Below are 23,135 nucleotides of genomic sequence, written 5' to 3'. Positions count from 1 at the left end.
TTGCGGTGGCTTGCTTCCTCCCTTCTGTTGCTGATGGCTCTGGGGCCTCCTTGCTCTCTAGTTCATTTTCCGACAGCACAGCTTAATGGAGCATGCTGCCTGGATCCTCCAGTTTACCACTGACTCAGACCTTCTGATCCTTTATCGGGGGAAATTTCTTCAGCAGAAAATGTTATGTGAGTATACAGAAAATTGAATGTTCACTCAAGCATGCATTCCCATATACACACAGAAGAAAGAAAATTAACTGATTGAGTTGTTACAAGTCTTTTCTCCTTCAAATTGATCGGGAAAGCAATGAGTGCTACTGATCGGGCAATACTGCATGAAAGAGCAATAGAAACAGCTAGGAAGCTAAACTAGCAAACAGGGATTGCTAGGTTACAAAGAAGTGGAGAGTATTGGACCCAAATCATAATCAGCAGAACAGGACAGAGCAATAGCTTCAGGTTAAGTGAAGGATAAGCACAAAGGAAAGCCATGGCGACCGCGGTGGGAATTTAGGTGATTCTACTTGAAAGCCATAGCAACAGACAGAGTCAGAGCTGGAGGCAGATGAAAAGCACTGACAGAAATCAAAATACCAAAGGAAATTTTTAAAGTTATTTGGCTTCAAAGTGATTGTTTTCCTACATACTGATAACCAAAAATAAATGAATTTCGGGTACTGTTTTTCCTCTCTGTCTCTTCCCTGTGAATAAAATGAAAGTGTGGAAGCTAAGTGACTTCAGAAATTAACAACAGAATTTTAATTGTTTTCTTAAAATTCTAGCTATTAAAAATATCTGTACTTACATGACTTATCTTTTTAGCTAAACTCACAGGGGTTTTCTGTGGGGAAACTCTACACATTTCCTTAAGGTACAAGCACTACGAGTTAGAGGTTATACTCTTGTTCTACATGACCAGCTTCATGGAAACACATGCTGTCGCCAGGCAGTATTTGTCTACTTAAGATGGCCTTACTCAATTACTTAATTTTATTACTCAATCTAATAAAGGTCAAGGCATTAAAGTTTTAGAAAGCTATAGTGAATAATATCCTTGTTAGAGATTACATTCTTATGCAATAGTTTAATTAAAATCGGGTAAGTAGATGAAGGGTCATCATGTAAGCAAGCTTACTGAAATTCAAACTAACATTTCAAGACAGAAACATTACTGTGTTGCTTACGTGTATTCTCTAGTGTCTCCCTTTTGAGAGTGAGAAATACTTGCCTCTCTGTGCCCTGCATAAATGACAGGAAACTGATGTGAGGAAATCCTCTACAATCATAGCATTTTTTATTATGATGGGGGAACAAGGAGGAAAGGCAGTGCAGTGTGGTCTTTTTAGGGCAGTCGACAAACATCCGTTACTGTATTTAAACACCTATTTTCAAATGTAAAACCATGGCTTATCTGTGGGTAGGAAAATGCTCTGTGGTTCAGCAGCAGTGATTATTATACAGGTTATACAGGGGGAAATTTATTCCAGAGCCTCTGTTCTGAAACAGTCTCCCTGTATCTGATACCCTTCTATTATCCCCATTTACTTAATCCAATTTTGTGCAGATTACTTATGGGCATGGGCTATCTGAATTATGGTATTTCTTGACTGAAGTGATTGTGAAACCACATGAAGGACCCAAGAGGGAAAAATGTGTAGTGTTTCATCATGCTATGTTGTTATGATGTGCCAAATTCTTCTCACCGTTCCTCAGGGATCGAGTTACCTTCACACAGTGAAATGGTCTAGGGTGACGCTGTCACTTTAGCTCTGCGCTTTCCTGGTTTCTAATACTTTGTCTCAATTAATAGTAAGTTTCGTGTATATGAGTAAGAAATTCAAGTTGAGGTCCCTGAAAATGCAAAGATATCCATTTCCAGATTCTGGCTTAATATCACCTTTAATTATTCTAAGAAAATACACCTATTTTTCATTCAAAATAATGTTTACTTAGCTGTTATGCACATCAGTTCTGATTATTCACAGATGTAGATTATAAAATATTATAAAATCATCTAATCTGAAATACTGCTCAATACAAGCCATAAAATTGAATCCAGTTACTTCTGCACTGAGCTCAGTATTCTGCCTGGACTAAATCATATTTTCTGGAAAAGAAAGAAATCCACCTTCCACGTGAGGTCAGAAAGGCTGCTTGAACAGGAACAGTTCCGAGTATGCCCAAAAGATGATCTGTATATGCCTCGGAAGTTATGAAGTTGAATAGGGAAATGCCATCTGAATTCAAGTGCTTCCAAAGATAAGGAGCATCTCAGCAGGAGCACTGGGATGGTAAATTCTGTCTTAAATGTCTTAATTCCACATTACTGGAAATTCCAAACTACTGCATTTAATCTTTTGCTGGTCTCCAGCTCTGCCATGGCCACGCGCCCTGCCAAGCCTGACCTGCAGGTGACCACCTATCCCATCTCTATCCCCACAGTGGTGCCCGATGCCCAGGGCTGGGGGTGTGGGGGTGTCCCACCTGCCCTGCTCCCTCACAGTGGGGTGGGATGGGCCCTGGCAGTGAGGCCTGAGGGGAATTAGGGAGAATGTGCAGATCTGTATGTGCACAGAGAATATGATTGATTATTTTGTTCTACCTTCCTTAGGGCACCAGACTAAAAACTCATGAACAAGTATCGCTGGCACTTCAGAGATAAGAATCCCCTTAAAGTTTTGTGACTTTTCAAGATACTTTGTTTAATGATGCTCAAAGCTCTCAAGGTTAGAACATAAGGAATTGATATGTATCAAATTTTTATTTCTGAGTACAAAAAACTGTCTGATATGAATCAATAGATCCCTAACTCTGCCCTACTTGAGCAGTGGTGTAATGCAGCTATTTCTTTCAAAATTGTGTAGAAAGTGCACAGCACTCAGATAGACAACAGCTATGCCAAAGGGTTTAATTCCTTCTCTCAATTAAGAAAAAAAATTGTTTTAGGTGAGTTGCACAGAAGTTCCTTCACTTTTCCTGCTATTTGAGCAGTGACTCTAACTCAATAAATAACCTCATTTTCAGCTTTCACTACTTGTTATCCCATTAGAATTCATGCCCCTGCACTGATAGCAGTGCTACCAGGGAAGTACAGGCTGTTTGCCCACCCTGCTGCTCATCTCTTTTCTGTCACTAGTTACTGTTCTGGAAGTATAGTATGATTTTTTTATTATTATTATGCCTAGATGTATGAGCTTGTACTTGACTATATTAGAATGCATTTTCTTTGAATGGGTCCAATTTATCGCAGAATCCAAATCACATTGTATGACGTCTTGTCCTCATGACTTACCATTTCATCAGAGCTTGGGCATCTGCAGATGTAGTCACTTGATGATTTTATACTTGTTTCCAAATTATTCATAAAAATATTACCCAAGATCAAGTATGTATGGTTTTACTTAATGATACTACTTTGAAAGATCTGTCATTTAGCATTTCTTATTTCCCATGTGCCTATTAATATTATATAAAGCTTATTTATTTTAGTTTGAAGGCTATGAGGTACTGAGTTAAATACTTTACAAAAGTCTACTTTTGCACAATTACCAGTATCAATTATATTTGTAAGTTCATCAGCGAACAAACTGAATTCAGCTTGCCAAGACCTATTTCTAAAACCATGTTAATGAGCATTAATATATTTTTAGTCACTGAACTTAATCTTTTAATTGAATCTTAATTTTCTTATTGATGATGTCAGACCAACCACCATATAACTAGATCAGCCTTGTTGTTTGAGTCCACTTTTTGGAGGATTTCCACGGTATGCTCAGAATTATTAACAATAATTATCACTAAGACAGAAAACTTCTCAGCCAACTCTTTTAGTGTTCCTGGGTGAAAGTTATCTCTGCCTTCTCTTTTAAAATATTCATTCCTAATAAATGTGGTTTAATATCCACCTGTCATTATGGACTGGCAAATTATCCGTTATCTTGATCAGATATAAATACATCATTCTGCTCCTTATCAAATACCATAACTAACTGTTGAGCACTTCTTCTTTGCATCGTTAGCATTCTTCTATCTACCAAGCACTTAGCCTTAAATACTGTTTTATTTTCTTTTGTTTATAGTTTAAAATTCCTTCTATTGTCCCTAGTTTTACTAGCCTTGAATTTTCTTTGGCTTTGCTTGCTAATTTTTATTACTATATTTATGTTATGATTGCTATCTACTTCTAACTAGTATCTTTCCTTCCTTTTCCAGAAAGGGTGTTTAATAAAATTGTTTAACATTTAAAATACTGTGGAACACTTGTCATCTAACGGTCTTCTGATACACACCCTGTTTTTTATTAGTATTTTTTAAGTTTCTCCTCTCATACATTCTCAGTTTTTCTGCACCCTAGGAACCTAATCAAGCACATGTAGACAATGCATTTGTATATGTGTACCTAAAAAGAAATACATAGACATACCTGAATACCCTAGTCGACCATAAATCCGTGCATATGTATAAGATATTGGTTGAGCCTGTACTCTGTCTGCCCTTAATTGATATAACTGGTTGTGACCAGTGGTCTTCAGGCAACCAGAGGCTTCCAGTCCAGCTATCATTCCAACTTTACCCGTCACAGTCAGGTCGATGCAAATGCAACATACTTTGTACTGGAAAATGATTATTGATCATTCAAAAAAACTCTAATGCAGTTTTACCGCTGTCTATGCGAGACTTCCATTCTACATAAATCAACTACAACAATGCCGTTTTTATTTCCACAAGATAGTGACAGGCACTTACGTGCTTTTTTGCTTTTTTATGCTTTTTTTAAAAAGCATTTTGCTTTTATCCTTCATGAGTAATGTTTTCCATACAGTATTCATATTTACATTAAGTCAGATTGTAATTGAGCATAAGTGTGATTTACCACAAAAACTAGTTTTAGTCACTGATTTTCTTGCATAGCCTTTGTACTTAATTACCCTACAGTGGCTAATGACATTTTATCACATTATATTATTAATGCAATGATTGAAATTGAATTTGAGTGGGTATAACTGAGATCTAAATCTTACCCAAGTGACACCAAATGTAACACAGGTATAAACAGCCAGCCGCATGGGAATACAATTTTCCTTGCGCTTTAGCAGATGCTAAAGAAAAATAGTAACTGACAAAGACAAAAACGTTGGCTTGATTTTGACTTACCAGATCTCAAGTATGCTAGGATATATTTTGCTGCAGTTCCTATAAAAATGCATGCTTTTTTGTTGTTTTTACCAAAAATGAAATATAATTCTTCTTACATTTGCTTTTATTATTCATCAGTAGGGTAACATTAGCAAATAGTAAGTGCACAGGAAATATTGCTATTTGATTTGGCAAGTTACTAACATGACTACAAAAGCTGTTTATGTTTAAATGTTCAGCAGAGATGATCATCACTATAGAGTATGAGCCCAGAAAATGGTGATATCTTCCTCCAAAAACAAATCTGTGATGGAAATTTCCAAGAAAATCACTTTGACAGGAGATGACTAGATTTACTGCAGGCTAGACGCAAACTGAAAAATACTAAGCCTGCAGATGCTTCGGAGCTGCCAAGTCTACTGCATTTCCATTTTTATTTCTTACTCAGAAGTGGGTCATACTTGATTTTGAATCTGTAAAAATATTAAGTTAAAGAAAATACATTGGGTACTGGAAAATACACACATATACTGAGATGAATACATATTAGTCTTTGTGATACTATATTCAAATTTCCTCATAGTTAAGAAAGAATAATAATTCTTTATAATAAAAATGCACTACATAAAAATATTTGAAATAGGTTCCAATTGTATCTGACATAGCAGGTGTAAGTTTTAGCCAAATGAGAAAAATCTGGACAGACTTCAAGGCATTTATACCCATTAGGAAAGTTTTATCAATAAGTTTGCAGTGCTTTTTTGGCTAGTAGAGTAACTGAGAATGCTGCCTTTGTTCTTCAGATGTTCACGTTATCTGGGGGCACTGAAAAGGAATCTGCTGTTACTTTTGTTCGCAGCAGGCAGGAGGAACCCAACAGTTGCTCTGACAGTTGCAATCAACCCACGGCACGATGTCGTGTGCGTTCACTCCTGGCATGATCCTTCCTGGGCTCTCCCAAATTCCTCCCGCTGTCGTTGCCGCAGTGGGCAGGGGAGGTCCCTGCCCAGCGAGAGGCACGGGCGAGGGGACGTGGCAAGAATAAGCACAGCTTTGTTTCAACAGCTCAGCGCTCCTTGGGCTCCTTAGCTTCCACTGGAATTAATCCACGTTTGTGAAGTGTGGGATGACGCCCCTTGTCTAGCAATAGCCAACTCAAGGGCATGCCTTATGTCTTCCCTTGCCCAGTGTTATTTGCCACAGACATTCCTGAAGCACCTATCATCAGAGGACTGGATGAAAAAATAAGAGGCTAAACACAAGAAAAGCAGAAAATCTCTGTACTTTATCAGTACACAGAGCAAGAGATCACTGGATTTTTCCCAAATATCTGCTGTCCCTGTTTATCATTTTTAGGCATCACATCTTTCTATGTTTTCTTTGACAGCTCTCCCACCTTCTTTAAATGAGTAATAAAGCAGAAGAGTCAATCTTGAAAAAAAAAATTTATAAATTCTCACATAATAAATGTATTGAACTTTTCACACAAAGGTTGTCTCCTTTTATGATATTAATGACTGTTAATTAGTGAAAAACACATAAATATTTATCTACTGTTCACAGTTCCTACAAACCTAATGATACTGTGATCATAAACAGTCAGAAACTAAATAACTAGTCACTTGCAGAACAACAATAGATTTTAAAAGATTACCAAAAAAAGTGAGCATACAGAAACTAATCAGATAGTAATTGTTTAAGGTGTCTTTCTGTTTCCTGTATTTTTCTGACTTTTAAAGATTCAGCTGTTAGAGATCTCTTTTAAAACATTAGAGGATCAGTTTGTTCTCATTTTTGTTTCTTTTTAACCTATACTATCTTCTTCTGTCAAAAGTTTTCTGGTTTTTCTTTATCCAACAATAGTTAATGGAAAATTAGAGAAGTAAAAACAATCATCAGAATAACATGTTGAAAGTTCAGTTCGTGAATATCTCAGAGAAGCAGGTAATTTTTTTCTCAGAACGGTGAACACATTATTTTAATTTTTAATAGCTCTTTTGTTATTATGCTCTCTGATGAACATTTTGGATAAAAGCTATCTTTGGTAAGGCGTCAATAGTTCTGGCATATTGAAACAAGAATTACACATGTAAAATGGGTAAAATTTCTTCCAGCTAAAATAAGAAACACACTAAAGATACTGAAAAGTTTGAAGATTCAGAAACAGCACCAAATTCCTTGGACATTCTTCTAAGAGCAGAAATTCACAATTTCCTTTACATATCATAATCTCACTCTTTTAAAGCCTTTACTGGTGAGTTTAGGATGTGCAGGAAACCTGCCAAAAAGCCACACAATGAGAGCTTCTCCACTGGGACATTTCCAGAGTTTACAGTGGGATTTGCCACAAGAGGACCACAGAATTCTGGTTTTGCCACCAGGAGCCAAGATATTGCAGCTGCTGTTGTGGCACAGAGTTAGCTGGATGAGGAGATCATTCATGGCCAATCTTAGGACTCTTTTGGAAACTGAAGAATCTCCAAATTGCTGGGAAGGGCTTTTTGCATATTTATATCCATGTCCTTTATAGGTGCATTTGTAGCGTTAACCCTGTGATACTTGGTGTTGGAATAGGATGGAAGAGAAGCGAAGGGAGTTATTTACACTCCTTGTGTGCTGGCAGCGCTGAATCTGGGCCACCAGCGTCTGCTTCCGAGAAAACAGTGTCTGTAACGGTTGTGGAAATGTATTTTAAAAAGCAATTGCTGACCAAACTATCAGCTTCAGAAACCAGCAGAGATGAGCTGCCACTGCCTGCCACCATCTTAACCGCTTGTGAGTTACATCTGCACAGGAGATGACCTGGTAGTTAGAGCAATATCACTGCAAGCAATCTAATTTACTTAAAAAATACTAGCATTTCGCAGGTCTGTGGTTTGTTTCATCCAGATACATCGGGTTTAGTTCATTTTGCTGCTTGTTACGCTCTCGAGAAATTCAGGATCGCACCTACCGCGTCGGTACTTCAGAAGGCAGCACCCTGTCCACAGCATCCCTGCCGCCACACGCCCTGGGGCAGAGCTCCGTCGGGAAGAGTGACGCTTCCCTCCGAGGCTTCCCCGTTATTTGCAGCTGTGTTCCCCGCCCTCGGGGTCGCTCTCCCAAGCCCCGCGCCAAGGCGGCCGGGCCGGGCCGGGCCGGGCGGCGCCTCCCGCGGCGGCGGGGCGGGGCGGGGCGGGGCGGGCGCGGGGCTCCCGACGGCGCCGGCGCCGGTGTCGGTGCCGCGGGCTGGGCGCTGGCGCCATGGGCTCGGCGCTGGGCGGCGGCGCGGGCCGGGCGGCGGCCGCCTCGTTTGAGTGCGCCGTGTGCCTGGAGGTGCTGCACCGCCCCGTGCGGACGCGCTGCGGCCACGTGTGAGTGCGGCGCGGGGGCTGCGCCCGGCGGGGGGGTAGGGGCGGCGTGGCCCGGAGGTGGCCGGGGGGCGGGAGGAGTTTGGGGTGCCCATGGCCAGGGCTTCCCCGACCGGGAAGGGCTGTGCTGTTAGCATGTGAGCTCCCGAGGCAGAAGTGTGTGTGTGTATGGGGGGGGGGGTCCACTTCGAATTAACTAAAAAAAATTTCCTCGTTCAAATGGGGTAATCTGTTATCATAAATAACCTAGAAATACGTAAGCACAAAGCAGCAACGCTGTTAGCGCTTGTCGTAAGCTTCCTCTGTACTCAGCGGGCACAGGGGAGCAGCTGCAGAGGGTCAGCCTGCTTCGGGTCTGAGTTATCTTGTGTGAGCTGTGTTTCTTTCTCTACCGAGTGTAAAGAGAAGTTGTGGCACCTGCACTCTACTTCTGTTAAGTACCTAGAAATAAGTCAGGATTCATCCCAGCTAAAGGGATATTTGAAATTTCAGGACAGCTGCTTTAGGAAAATGCTAGTTATTCTGCGCCAGCTATAAAATCAGTAAAAACAGTTACTCTAGAGCGCATGTGTTCTCTTGGTTCAAATTCCAGATGAGCAGGTCTAGAGGTTATTGTCATCACAAGTGTAGTTTGAGCTGTAGCTTGGGTATTCCCCTAATCCAAGCCTGGTGCGGACACAACCAGGGGATGAAGAGCCCCTTTGCAATCAGCACAGAGTAACGATGCAGGTGCAAAGCACAAGAACAAATGTGAAGTATCCGCTAGTGATCTATCCCAGTGTGGCCATCCCCTTTGGGGTTAACGGCAGCCAAAAATATGGCTTACACAGATGTTTAGGAATAATTCTGTGAAAAAAGAGGATAAAGGGTATGTTAGTGTGGTTTCTGTGCTGCTTTTCAGTTTCCTGAAGGACACTTGTTGGTCTCCGAAATTATAAACAACTTTGCAGATTTCCTTCTGTACAGAAATCCAGCTAAGAAGCGGTGCCTTCTCCGCTGCTCATCTGAGGAGGCTTGTTTTCGTTATTTATTCCAGGTCGCAGTTCATGGAAAATACTGTGCTCCTGATCTGTGTAATATCCACATAAGTGTGTCTAAAATGCAGCTGTTTAATACGTCTGAAAATGTTGATTTCTTGTTGAATTACACAGAACTTTCACTATCTTCAAGAACTAGTGTATCAGCTCTAGTTGGACTTGAGAGGCGTATGTACAGCCTCGACCGAGAGATTTTCAGTGAATTGTTTGGAGGCACTATGAAAAGGGAAAAATAGGGCCTAGCAGTGTCCAGGGACAATATCCTGAGATGCCTGGCCTTTATTTCTTCCACCTGAACTGTTTTGAGGTGTTTATTTACCTCTTTAGGTATGCCCTGAGCAAATAAAGCTGATTGAGTTAAAGGTGGAGGGTTTTTTGATGTTAACTTTCAAATTGTTTTTGTAGTCAATAAAAACAAATCACTGACAAATAGTAGTAGATTATTTGTATATAATGCATGGGTGGAAGTATTCATCCATTCTTATATCCTTATATCACATTTTTTTTCTTTTTTCTGCTACTGATGATTTTAAGGTGAGAGCAAACAAACTGGCAAAGGGTAATCTGAGTTTTTATTTTGTGTCATGGAAAGGAGAAAGCTCTCAGAAAGCATGTGTGAACTGTGTTCAGAGTATTTAGAGAAGACTGTTCTGTTTGTCAGGGAAACAATGAAACCTTTTCAACTCTGTCTAAAGTACAGGAATAATCTAAGTTAAAACCTGCCTGTGGGCAAATCATGTATAACAATTTAGAGTTTATCCTTGGACAGAGAGCATTTTGGGTCTTGGCTGTACTCTCTTTGCACTTTGTGTAATCATTCATACTTGCATGAAGTAACTGCAAAATACCACCTTCTGACTAACTTACGACTTGATTGCGTTTTGGATGACTCCATGAGGCTATTTGAGGAAGGCTCCCAGGACAGCCAAAGAAGAGATTGCGTTTGGAACCCTACTATAGATTGATCACAGGCTGTTTAGTATGTTAGAAATGTGGTTGCTAAGTGCGCTGGCAGACAAGCTTTGGCAAGTTGTTTTACAGTGGTTTAAGACGTTTGTGCCCCAGCTTCCAACTCTGCTCCTCTGCTGGAGCTGCCATCTGCACAGCAGAGCTGGCAGATGGGGAGTGTGGGCTTGTGACTTGGGAGCTCTGGTGCAAAGGTTAGTGTTTTAGCTTAAACTGGTGAAGGAGGTGGATTTGCACTAAAATGCCAAACTGAGCATAGCTGAGAGACAAGCATGTGATCCCCCCTGCTGATCTGGAGGTCTGGGAGAGGAGGCAGAAGTAAAGAGGTAACCTCCAGCAAGGGGCAGCTCAGGGAAACAGGAGTGGCAGCGGCCCAAATTGGCACAGCTAGATACACCAGCATTAGCTGGTTTGAGCGACTGGCAAACAACTGCAGTGATTTATGGTTTCATGTGTCCCCCCTGCTAGAAGCTGCTGCATTTAAATCTCCGAGCAGAGCTGGCAAAACAGAACATGTCCCTGCTCCTCATCTGTTTCAGTGCAAAGTCAGTGGTTTATTTAAGCTAAATTTTGCATTCATGTGGCTGGATTTGTGGACATAAGCTTGCTCCTGCTGATTCTGCTGCAGAGCTGTGACATTTAGCACAAGGGCACAAGTACAGATTTACCGTAGAGGTTTAAGGACTTTTGCCGCCTCACCATTTACATGTCTCTGCTGTCCTCGCACTCGTGCAACATGGGCAATGTGCTCACTGCTGGTTGCAGTTACAGCTAGCTCTGCCAAGCCAGAGCAGCTGGCAGGCAGCGTGCATCCTTTCTTCTGTCCTTTCTTGCAGCTCCAGGCTGTGACCCTACCTGAGACCCTTCAGATCCCTATCATTTGACTTGAAGTGGAGCTGTAATTTAATGCAAAAAAAGGCTCTCTTCCATCCCATTAGCACTGAGGCTCTGCACTTGTGCTTGGATAGCGAAAGGCAGTAATGTTTTAAATCTCTACAGGAAGATTCATCAGGGCTCATCTGTCATATTCCTAACTGACAAAAAGCTTTCAAAGCAGCTGCAGTAAGTGCTAATCCAATCTGCTTTTATAGCTAAAACTAGAGTACCGAAGTGGCTAAAACATTCCCAGAGGTAGGTGTTCCTTTGTCTGGTCCAAGCCATGTGAGAGCTAGATCAGAGAACCACTTATGCCTTATGTACTCAGAAAAGAACAAAATATACATTACTGAATTTATCTGCAATTACTTCCAAACATAATTATTTTTGCTCTTCTGGTGGGGCTTTATATGTTTGCAAACCGTTACTTTAACCACAGGGCAATTGGAAAGAAGTCATAGTTATCAATTTCTTGTAATTGCTTGCTCTTTCACGTGGCAGGGGCTTTGCAGATCCCACTCTACTAGTAAAGCTGTAACATTTGATAGTATTACAACTAGTAGATCTGAAGGTTTTTCCCTCTTTGGACAACAGCTATATATTTTATTGTATCAGTCTTCCTGCTCGAATGTCCCCTTGGATCACTGAACATCATCTGACCAACTAGATAATTTTATGTGGCCTAACACATGGCCGTGTAATCTCCTAATTTTAAAAATACATTAAACGTGTTTATTTGTTTGAACTGAACATTGACTGAGATAGTTATCTGGAACTGAGAGCCTTTGTTTAGTGAAGTAAAGACTGAAAAGCTGTATTTGAACAAACTGTGTTGCACACTGTCATGTAGCATGCCAGATATGTTTCCGCATTCTGCTTTTTTGGGTTCCTAGAACATATTTTACAGGGCGGGGAGATTTGAGGAAAATACAGGCAACATTTATACAGTTTTTGCTACAGCAACTTTAAAGAAAACAAAATATCTCAGCATGCTTCATAACATCTTGGAGATAGTCTCTGATAGACTTGCCATTTATCAGGTGTGTCCACAAAATTGGCTGAAACAACATTTACTATATGGCTGCTGCTGCTAAAAACTTCAGAAGGTAATTCCCAGAGTCCTGATTTCTTCACATATTTGAGAAATTCATTAACCTTAACAAATCAAATTCTTTTCCTTCCTAGGAATGGTGTGGAGTATTCTAATTGTGGGCTCAGGAAGGCTTATAGTAAGCTGTATATCAATGTGCATATTTGTGACATCCACAAAGAACAAAAAATGAAATTATCCCTACTGTTATGGCAGGTTTTGAAATCATACACTGCAGGCTTTATCTAGCCCATGGGGAACAGGTTCCCCATTTTTGCTCTGAAATGAGTAGTAAGAACTGCATAGATTTCAGTGATACCAGGAATTAGCTCAATTTGCCTGCCTTTTTCAGTACTCTATTTAACACAAGTAGGGACTGCAGGAACAATACCTGGAAACTTTAAACAATGTATCTTTAGGGCTTTTTAAGTCTTTCAGTAACCTTGTAACATGATACCTCTACATCCAATTCATATTAATAGATTGTAAAGATACCCCTGAAACCACGTGGATTGCAACACCAGCCTGGCTGGAGATACCTGCTGTAAGGGGGTGCGTCCCCTTCACCGGCATCCTCTGGAGCTCTGCACTTAGATTTTGGGGCAGGGCGGAGGAGTATCTGTCTAGTTGCACCCAGGTCTCTGTGGATGTATCTATGCTTCCTGCTGCTAACTTCCTCCTCTGCACGTTTGTAGAAAATGGTGGTGTGCCCGGCTAACACATGAAGGTGATGTCCCCAGTGCACTAGCTTCTCCTCTGTCCTGTCCTCAGGCTCTGCCAGGAATATTAGTTAGGAATTAGCTCATGGATAGCATGAGAGCCTTTCTCAATGCAGCCACTGGGGGCATTGGTGCCATCTAGCTGAGTTAGAGTAACAGTGCGCAACCTTTCCCTATTCATCTGCTTTGGTGCTATTCCTGATTTAATGTACCTCTGATTCCAGTTTCAGGTTACCATCTGCTTCCTATTTGCTCTTCAGAAGTTCTTTATTTCTGATGCATCTCTCTACCTTTTCTGATTCTACTGTATGCATCTTTGGAGGAGGGGAGATCAGAATTGCCTTACGTATGTTATCTCTGCGTGCCAAGGATTTATATATTGGTGATGTTCCTTGTTTCGTTCTGTGTTCCTTGTCTTCGTAGTTCGTAATGCTGTTTGCCTTTCTGGTGGGGCTGACATTTTAGGGGAAGTATCCACACCAACTACCCAAACCACTTTCTCATTTCCAGGTTCTGCATTATATTCCTACTGCCCCATATGCCTTCCCATGTAGAGTAAATTGTATCATAATTTAATCCCATAGGCAACATCAAATATAAAGTAAAACCACATTTTGCTTTGAAGCCAAATATTTTGCTCTTCAGTAGTACGTGGTTTTATATTGAAGATGCAATCCCAGATATTCATTACCAAGTCTAAAGATTTATCCATAAAGAAGAATTGAAGATTAAAAATTTTACTGAGGGATTTACCACATAAGTAAATTGATCAGCACCATGACAGTATCATTCATTCCCCTTCATGTTGACCAGTACAGCTAAACAAACAACAGAGGGTCCAGCTCCAGGCTAGCAGCCCCTGTTGGGAGCAGCTTTTATCTCTGGTGTATAAAGCATACAGATAAAAGGAGCATTCACTAGTATGTCATTTTTTTACTGTCATATCATCCAAAGAAATTCTGACATTTGATACAATCAAAGAATAGCTATTAAGTGACAGACAATTGTGGTAGGAACAAGTATTCTGCAGTGTTATGCCAGTGATGTCATTATGAGGTGCAAAATTTTGATTCTTTTTTTTATGTGCATTGCCTTATTTGAAGCATGTTTTGCAGGGGCTTATCACATTTGTTTTGCTTTTTCTCTATGTGTAGATTCTGTCACTCCTGTATTTCTACAAGTTTAAAGAATAATGCATGGACATGCCCTTATTGCCGGGCTTACCTGTCTTCTGAAGGAATTCCAGCTACTGATATTGCCAAGAAGATGAAGATAATATACCAAAATTGCACAGAATGTGAAACACAGGTTTGCAACCTTGAACATTAATTACTAACTAATTCCTGAGACTTATTCATGCACAAAAGCTGACAGCATTAAGATCCCTTTTTAAGGGCATGTCTAAATAGAGAAACTCAGCAGCAAGGTGATAGAAGAAGAGACTTTGCAATTCTTCTTGAAAGGTACACAGGACTTTGTGGGGCAGGGCACATGTGGATAGGGAAGACAGTTAACTGAGATTTAATTCATACATGTTTACTTGAAAATTTATATAAAAACAAATATTTTCAGGGGTGGTTGTGAATATTTACTTTTTATATCTCTTTCTGTAGGCACAGAATTGCCTCGCAGTTACAATGAACACTCTTCAGTCTTCCTCTCCCCTCATATTTTTATTCATATGTTGTTTAGTGGAAAGAGATCATACAGTTTACATTTGTGTGTCTCTTGTTTTTTTTCTGTGACTAGATCTATCTATGGTTTTTATCGTTTCCTTTGTCTTGCTAACTGCAAAATTCCCTTAAAACTTTCTTGTCCATCAGCGGCAGTGTGAAAATACTAAAAAAATGTAAAACAGCAAGTAAAGGTGTGAACGTCAGAAAGACTGCTATTTGCAGGATTATGGGGAATTACAGCACACAGGAGAAATGTAGCAAGAATGTTTATATGTTGTTAATGTTATGAGTTATTTAACTTTTTGCCATGCGTTTTATATCTGGTAAAGCTTTGCCTAAAGCTAACAGTGAAATGCATGAAGTGTAACACCTTGATATTGGCGGTAGTTAAATATTGAGTTTTACTTCATTATTTTTAAAATTGGGTTTTGCAAAAATGCAATACATTTAAAAGTTTTGTTAAAAATTACTGAGCTACATATGGCTTAGCTGGGCTTCTCAATACTTAGTAGAGTTTGAGCATGGCTTTTTGATATTCAGTAGCAGATTGCAACAATGAGGATGGATATTTGCAGTGGTTTATAATCTTTCTTATGGCTGTAGAAGTATTGGCTGTATTTTGTGTGTAAAACTGTCGATGAGACCACTAAGATATGTTGAATATGTATTGAGAAGGAGAGTGCGTTTAACGCCTTATAGCATCAGGATATCTTTGTATGTTGTTTCTGATATTTGGCAGACTACCCCTGGCAAATGCTGCTGTGGTGTCTCAGTGGCATCAATTCAAGGTTTGCTGGGTTAATATAAACCTAATTTCTTTTGCAGTTTCCACTTGGACAGTGGAACTTGCAATTAAGTGATTGAGGCATGAGCACATTTCATTCTGCTGTATCTGATGTCAGGAGATCACTGGTGATAGAGGGATAGAGCAGACATCTAGGGCATGGTTATTTTAAATTTCTTCGACAAGATTCATCAGGGCAAATCACAGTGTTTGAAGGTTAAAAATATGAAATGATCTATAAGTAATACAAATACCTTTGCACTATTTCTGTTTTTAATACCTCAGCATGGTGATTTCATGTCACTTCATATTGTTTCCCTTCATAGAAAGCACCTCATGATTGTGCTTAATAAGATTTTTTTTATAAAAAGGTTGTGAATTAGAGGAAATAGGATAGCTAGTAGCACCATCTATATAAAACACAAATCTTACACATAATGAATGGAGGTTTTGCTGTTGGCCTCATTGAGATCAGAATTTGGCCTTCAAGTTGGCAAACTTTCATTTTTACTGGAGTTGGTCTGGATTTGCACCATTAAGACAGAGCAAGTTGTTACCTGGGAGGGTTTCCCCTCCCTGCCCAAGCTAGTAGTGTTTCTGTACTGACTTCAAAATGTCATTGCAAAATATGAAGGACCAGTCCAAGGAACGTACAAAATCACCACAAACGAATTACTTCACTCTAATTCACTTTACTCTCATAAGATGACTGTTATTATTATAAAGTATATGAGAGCAACACTAAGCCAGTAACATAATGCTTGAGGAATTGGGCCAGTTAAAAGAAGGAATCATGTATTCATGAGCTTTTCCCTAGGTTTAGCCATGATGTTGTAGTAAGGCTTTGAACTAGAAAACATTGAGTGATGTATGAATTATGTGTGTCATGGTATAAAACATAACAAATTGCTTCTTCTCATTGCCTAGGTATGTCTGAGTGAAATGAGAGCTCATTTAAGAACTTGTGAAGAATATCTAAAAAAATATGGACCTCTACAGGAGCCTGGAGATGCAGTAACAAGGTAGACCTCAGTGATGATGACATTGTGAACATACTTTAGAGTTTGTTATCACAAAGTAGTAAAGTCAGTCTGGAAAAAAATGCTCTGATTCATTCACAAATTCTCTAATATCTTCTCTCTTTTTTTTTTTTTTTAATTGGAACATGTTTCCATTTCATAGAACACAACATGAATCCACTTCTAATATTTTTAATCATTGTATTCAAATATGACTTAAAACGGTCACTGATAAGGTTTTTTAAGTATGAGTATAAAGTAATATATTTTGATTGCATTTTTTACATTTTTTTGATAGACTCTAGGTCCATATGGCCAATTTTGTAGATACAACAGTATTTTGACAAGTTAAAATACAAAATATAAGTAGCAGCTTTTTGCTATTTTTCTTAGGTGGTGAGGGGGAAAGGATATTTGCTTTCAAATAAAACTCTTTGAAAATATTGGCCATTTCCAGAATGGAATAAGACTAATAATAATGTAATTGGCTATCTTGTAGTGATTTGTTCTTCATAAATAGTTTTCAGGTAGAACTCGTGTTAGCAGGGAAATAGTGATAAATTGGTGGCATTCCCTAAAGAAGACAGGGAATAAGCTTTTCTTATGTTTATATGTATGTCAGAAGGTCAAAATTCTTTGTCCCTTTTCATTCTCTTTTAGGGTAGGACCTGCTAAATCAGTCGATTAGGCATCAATGAATTTAGACCATTCTAAAATGACTGAGTTCTTGAAGTTCAGTGGACTTTAGTTTTGTCCATTAAAGATTAGGAACAATTTTTGATATCATTATTAAAATGTCTTTAATGCAAATGATTTATATGATTTAAAGACCCTATATTTTTTGCTATTTGATTTCCTAAAATGACATATAGTTCAGGTTGTTTGCTAAGAAGACTCATCTACTTCTCAGCTCTTCTTCTGATGCTCAGAAAGACTAGACCTTTTATGCACCCATATTTGAAAACTGCACTAATGTGAAAGCATTGCTTCCACCAGGTGACAAGACCATACTCAGTACTGATAACTAAGTAGCAATCCTCTGCAAAGAAGTGTCAATACTCAGTGAGGGCTCCAGAGAGTTGGTGGTTTGGTCTCAGGCTCCAAGTGTATCGCAGAGATTAAATTGATGATTTTTATCAAACATCTTTAGCTGTAGTGTTCAATATTTTACCCATTCCATTCTGCAGTCATGGTTATGTTAATGCTTTGCTGCATAAGTATCCTGACACATACAGTTTTGTTACAGTGTTCAAAGTGTACATTAGCAAGGTTGAACTTCGGCATACATCATGCCTAGGTACATGCCATAAACCCATGCTATGTTTTAGCTGTGGTTAAAGAAGTTTGTAGTGACATCTGGCCAAAGAAATCTAAATATTAATTTATTATTTGTAGTATTAAAAATACTACATTTACATTTGCAGCTATTAACAATATATTACATCTTATTCCCAGATATTCTTGTCCTTTTTGCCAGTGCGAAGTAGATGAGGATGATCTAATGGACCATTGTCTCACCTACCACAGATCAGAAAGGACAGCAGTGGTAATGTGCATAAGTATATATTTTACTAAAGTCACCTGTTAAACTGATTAAGTCTATTTAATTACAGGCATTACTGATAAAAGATAATAGGCAAACAGAAAATACATTGATTGCTTAATTGGCTTTGGCAGTGGAGGAAAACCATACCTATATTCATTCTCTCTGCCCTTCTGTCTCAGACAAGTGACTGTGTACGTAATACGTATTAACACTCCTATCATTGTGAGCAGTGGTAGGAGCACTAGAAAATGGCATTAAGAAATCTTTCAATTGATACAGCAAATGGTTACTTATCCTTCAAAAAAGTGTTAAGTTTGGCCCCTTAGACTATGGCTTGCTTTTCCAGTAGGCAAAGAAAATCAGCCTTACTAGGTTCAGTGACTTGCCTGCTTTTTATCTGCATATGTACCGTTTCTCTCTACTGACCTAACGCAGCTTCATGTGCAGCATTCTCTGTCTATTCTAATCTGTGGTTTTGGGTTACAATTGGAGAAATGCTTATGTGGCATATACAGGAGTCTTCTGCAGGGTTTGGGGGGATTTTTTTTTTCTTTTTAAGTTAAGATAACTTCACTAAACAGCTTAATTCTGAACCCCCAGGTAGGCTGAGAGGTGCAAACCAATTTACTTTTAACTTTATTACTTTATTTACTTTACTTTATTTACGAACTTACTGTGCAAACCAATTAGTAGCATTGAGTCCTATAATGTGTAGACCAGAACTTCAGCAGGTATAGTTTACTCCCCTAATTATTATTTGCTCAGGCACTTTATATTCAAGTTCTAATGTGCCACACAAGAGAACTTTGAGAGGTTACAACTGAATGGCTTGTACACAAATCAGCCAATGCTTCCATCTATTTCAGTGGGTGGGATGGGGGGAACCCACTCCATTTTCTCTTACATTGCAGCTTAGCTTTTCATCACTTTAACCATGTTCAAATTAATGAGTTAGCTTGTAGTCAGAGTTTTGAGTAAAATAAAGAAAACAATTGCTCATAAGTGTATATTGTGTTCACCTTTATCATAGTTAATACTTTAACAAATAATATTTTGAAAATTGTGTATTTTTAAATTGGACTCTGCATTAACTTTGTCAATGGAAATAATTGTCAATAATTTGTATTACACCTATCAGACTATACTCTCTTATTTTTCCCACTTAGAACAAATTCATCAATGATTGTACTGTATAGCTGTGGAGCAGAATTAAGCCTTAAAACTTAGAAAATACTCCTTTATTAACTCCAGAGTTGTATATATACAGCCTTATGGTCTTTTCATTGCACATTTCTTTGAAACCTAATGCAAAACCAATAGTCAGAACTATGTTTGCCCATAAATAATGTAAAAAAAATCATAAGCAGGGAACTGAAAAAGTGATCCCCAACTCATGCTGCTCTAAATACATGTGCTAAATCTACCTCTAGTTGGTATGTAAAGTACAGACACTACGCCATTAACACAAAGCAAACAGTGGGAACTGCTGTGAGGAACACGTCGTTGTCCTCTGCAACACACTGACCCTTCCCTTTAATTCTGAAATCCCTTTGGGGTATATTTTAAGTTTTGGTATGTTTGATCCTGTTTCTGTGAATTTGTTTGAGGTTATAAAGTGATTCTGGCCAGTTGTTTCAACCTCTTATTTCAAACATTAGAATAAATGCTAAAATAAATGGATCAGGCTGTTAGCTCTAAGAAAGGCAGAGGAGTAATTGGTGTATTGTATCATGTTCATTATCATAGTGGGTCATAAGGCTGATTGTATTATACACAAGTATATTCACACATGGTATATTTCACAGTAATCGTCTTTTTAGTATGCACATAGTGTTTTCGTGGTATTGCTTGAAGAAATAAATGTTACAGCAGTTGCAACTTTTATTTATACTACAGAGAATCCACTGATAGAAAGTAATTCAGATTTTCTTCTGATAAAGGGCATTAGGGCACTTTTGTTTTAGGTGCACAGATGAATGAATTTGTCATCGATAACCAGAGAAATTCTGTGTGTTTTCCTGAAGCAGTCTATCATCCAAAGACTGCTTGGGAACTTAACAAAAGCTTTGGCATGGTTATTCTCTTGTTAGCTAGTAGAAGTGAATGAGTTAACTGTGCGGTGTGCATAAATTGACAGTCTCTGGGATGTCTGCAAACACAAACTACACAGCTGAGATTAGCATTATTGACAGCTGGACTGAAAGTACATTTTGCCTAACAGTATTCATGTTGCTCAGAGTATGCCATTTGACCATAATGGCTCCACTTATTTCACATTTCTGTTTTTTAAACACACAATATTTTCTTCTGCAAGAACGCCAAGATAAAAACTCAATATTTACCTCCTTCCCTTTATAGTATTGTCCAATTTGTCATTTAACACTTAGGAGGGACCGAGGGACCCAAGCTATTGCAGCAGAAATTTTATAAGGCATCTTCAACTAGGAACATTCTATTATGAAGAGTAACGGTATTTGCAAGCTACTGACTTGATTTCTTTATGTGTATTCTCCTCCACCTCTTTTACGATCAAGGAATCATTAAAAAAAAATGAGTAGGCCATGAAGCATAGCAGATGTTTATGGAAACAGCAGTCTAGTACTCAGAGGAGCCAGCATATGGAATCTGTCCTCAGTTCTGTTACTATCTAATGAAAAAGCCATGTACTTCAAGCGAAAGTTGTTTAAACAGCCCATTTTTTTTCTGTAAGAACTTAAGACAATACAGCTTTACTTGAATCCTGAAAAGTGCTGAACCTGTTTGTTACCTTACTGGACGGTAACTTGGAAAATGCCTCGCAAGTATTAGCATGCTATTGGAGTTTCTCAAGAGCATTAGTTAATGCTCCCCTATATTTGTTGGAGGCCTACCCAGACAAGATCCCAAATAAAGATGCACTTTTTTTTTTTTAACGGGACAAAAGGACTAAAGAAAATGATGTTCAAGTGGGGGAAGGGGCAGTAAAGAATCATCTTTATGATTCTGACCCATAGTTCATGCATGTAACAGAAATAGACATATGTAGATCACATTTTAATGAGAGCACCCACATTTATCTTCATAAAGTATAGCCTGAGTATTTATTTATATATGTAATAGTATAACATGCATCACCAGAATTGGACTCTTTAATAAATAGCATTAGAATTGTTGGGTTTTGCATAATCAGTTCATCTATTTGTCTGCATTTGATGATCTCCTTTACTTATTTTAAATAAATTTCTCTTCCTTTACATTGCAGTTAACGCTAAGGAGTAGAAAGCTAGGCAAAGATTAACAAATACTATAACAAATACTAAACTTTACACATGGATGTAAACTCACTGAAACCAGTATTTTGTTGAATTTTAGACTAAGCAGTCAAAAATATATCTATTAACACATTAATTGGTATCTTGATATTCAATAAAATATCTTTTTTCTTTCAGGACATAAACATTGTTGAAGAAGTTCTTATTGAAACAGTTCTAGACAGGCCATTCTTAGAATATGTGAATGTAAATCATCCAAACAGCACGTAACAAGTACTGGGGAAGAATGGAAGATGATGTTCTGTGGTTAACCATGGAGAGTAAAGTCTAGCTTTTTGTAATTAATGGGGTGTCAGCAACCCGCTTACATCTAGAAATGTTTTTTCTTAAGCATTGTTTTGTTTTTTCTTAATTATTTTTAATTAAATTTCAATTTTTTAGTCCAAAAATGTTTTAAAGAATAAGGAAAAACAGAAATATTGTCATTTTCTCCACCTCCAATGGAATCGTCATTGTTTGCTTGAGCTTACTCTGTCCAGTATATGGATACACTGGCTTTTACGGCAGCCCTCTTGTTTGTTTTCAGCTACAATCTGGGCCAGTCTCAAAATACTGATGCCAGTGCAACGCTAGAGACAGATGACAAGCAACAGTTTTTCTGATTCTACAGCACCAAACAAATTGGAACAACAACAACAAAAAAATGAAACAGTATCAATAACGTATTACTAACCCCATAGGAACGTGCATATATTTCATTTACAGTGTTTGCAAGATGAGGGTCACACTTAGCAATTGGTAAGTAAAAGCCATCTTGGAAAAAAAGCAAGGAGTGAGTAAATAATTATTAAGAAAACCTGTTGAGGAGGTTGACAGGGTCGTTTAACTAACCTGTATTCTCTTACCATGTAAGTTAACAAATTTTATCTAATTTTTGTAAGAAAACTATGAAGTTTTTTGTATATGTACAGTTTTAACATAGTATTTTTTAAAGATGCAGTTGATCTGTAAGAAATTAAAATTCACATTCTTGCATAGAAACATGTACACTGATTAAAGTAGCTTATTGGTAGTATGTTAACAAGGAAATGTCTGGGGGACTTTAGGTCTGGAGTAGTTCCTTTTGAAATTGGAAAGTCTTCTGTTTGGGAGACAGAAAGATTCAATGTTTCATGTGCCTGGGAAGTTCCCTCTCCTTCCTCGTTAACATCTGTCCTTGGATGAAAATGAAAACTCAATTAGAAAGATGGGCAGAGCTGGTCCAAAGTGTGGAACTTGTGGGAACATTTCATTTTAAGAGTAACTAAAAAAATTCTGTTCTGTCAGAAGTCAAGGGGCCAAATAGATTGGTATATAAATAGTTGGGCTTATGGCTCCCTGCACATTCAAAATTTATTGAGAATTTTTTGTATGTATTTCTTAGTAAGTTACTGCCTCAGGAATGTTCTTTTCTGTTTAATCTGTGGCTGCAAATGTTGTCTGTAGGTAGTGATACAAATACAATGAGCAAAAGCAAAGGACAGTCTTCCCCTTGCATGTGGCACCTTCTAGTCTGTGCAGTTACACAGCTTTCTCATAGTCCTTCCTCTTACACCCTCCTAAATCTCTGACAGCTCCCACAGAACCCCAGCTACCCACCACTCCCATACTGACAAGGAGACACACTATTCTTGTAAGAGGATCATTGTTGCCAAA

At 38.5% G+C, this 23,135-nt stretch overlaps 2 protein-coding genes across 2 annotated transcripts in view; one reads left to right on the top strand and one right to left on the bottom strand.

The window, feature by feature from the left end:
• TRAPPC8 (trafficking protein particle complex subunit 8) overlaps positions 1-8,212 on the bottom strand; it is a 69,643-nt gene extending 61,431 nt beyond the window's left edge. The window contains exon 1 of the mRNA XM_026119582.2: positions 8,080-8,212. The gene's annotated coding sequence lies outside the window, so the exon portion shown is untranslated. The remainder of the gene's footprint in view (positions 1-8,079) is intronic.
• A 118-nt stretch (positions 8,213-8,330) lies between these two features.
• Positions 8,331-22,404, top strand: RNF125 (ring finger protein 125). The gene is made up of 5 exons (XM_026119583.2): positions 8,331-8,479; positions 14,319-14,472; positions 16,552-16,646; positions 18,099-18,189; positions 21,618-22,404. The coding sequence occupies exons 1-5, from the start codon at positions 8,370-8,372 to the stop codon at positions 21,708-21,710; spliced, it is 543 nt and encodes a 180-aa protein (XP_025975368.2). The 5' UTR covers positions 8,331-8,369; the 3' UTR covers positions 21,711-22,404.
• The last annotated feature ends 731 nt before the right edge of the window (positions 22,405-23,135 follow it).

The sequence above is a fragment of the Dromaius novaehollandiae genome, chromosome 2 (genome assembly GCF_036370855.1).
Source record: "Dromaius novaehollandiae isolate bDroNov1 chromosome 2, bDroNov1.hap1, whole genome shotgun sequence".
NCBI lineage: Eukaryota > Metazoa > Chordata > Aves > Casuariiformes > Dromaiidae > Dromaius > Dromaius novaehollandiae.
The sequence above is the reverse complement of the archived record's forward strand: the minus strand, read 5'-3'. Positions and strand labels throughout refer to the sequence as shown.

Bases quoted from the DNA above. Each gene is read 5' to 3' on its own strand.
- RNF125 (XM_026119583.2), top strand. From the start codon at position 8,370: ATGGGCTCGGCGCTGGGCGGCGGCGCGGGCCGGGCGGCGGCCGCCTCG. The intron at 8,480-14,318 runs GTGAGTGCGGCG...CTCTATGTGTAG, and splicing joins CGGACGCGCTGCGGCCACGT to ATTCTGTCACTCCTGTATTT. The intron at 14,473-16,551 runs GTTTGCAACCTT...CTCATTGCCTAG, and splicing joins GCACAGAATGTGAAACACAG to GTATGTCTGAGTGAAATGAG.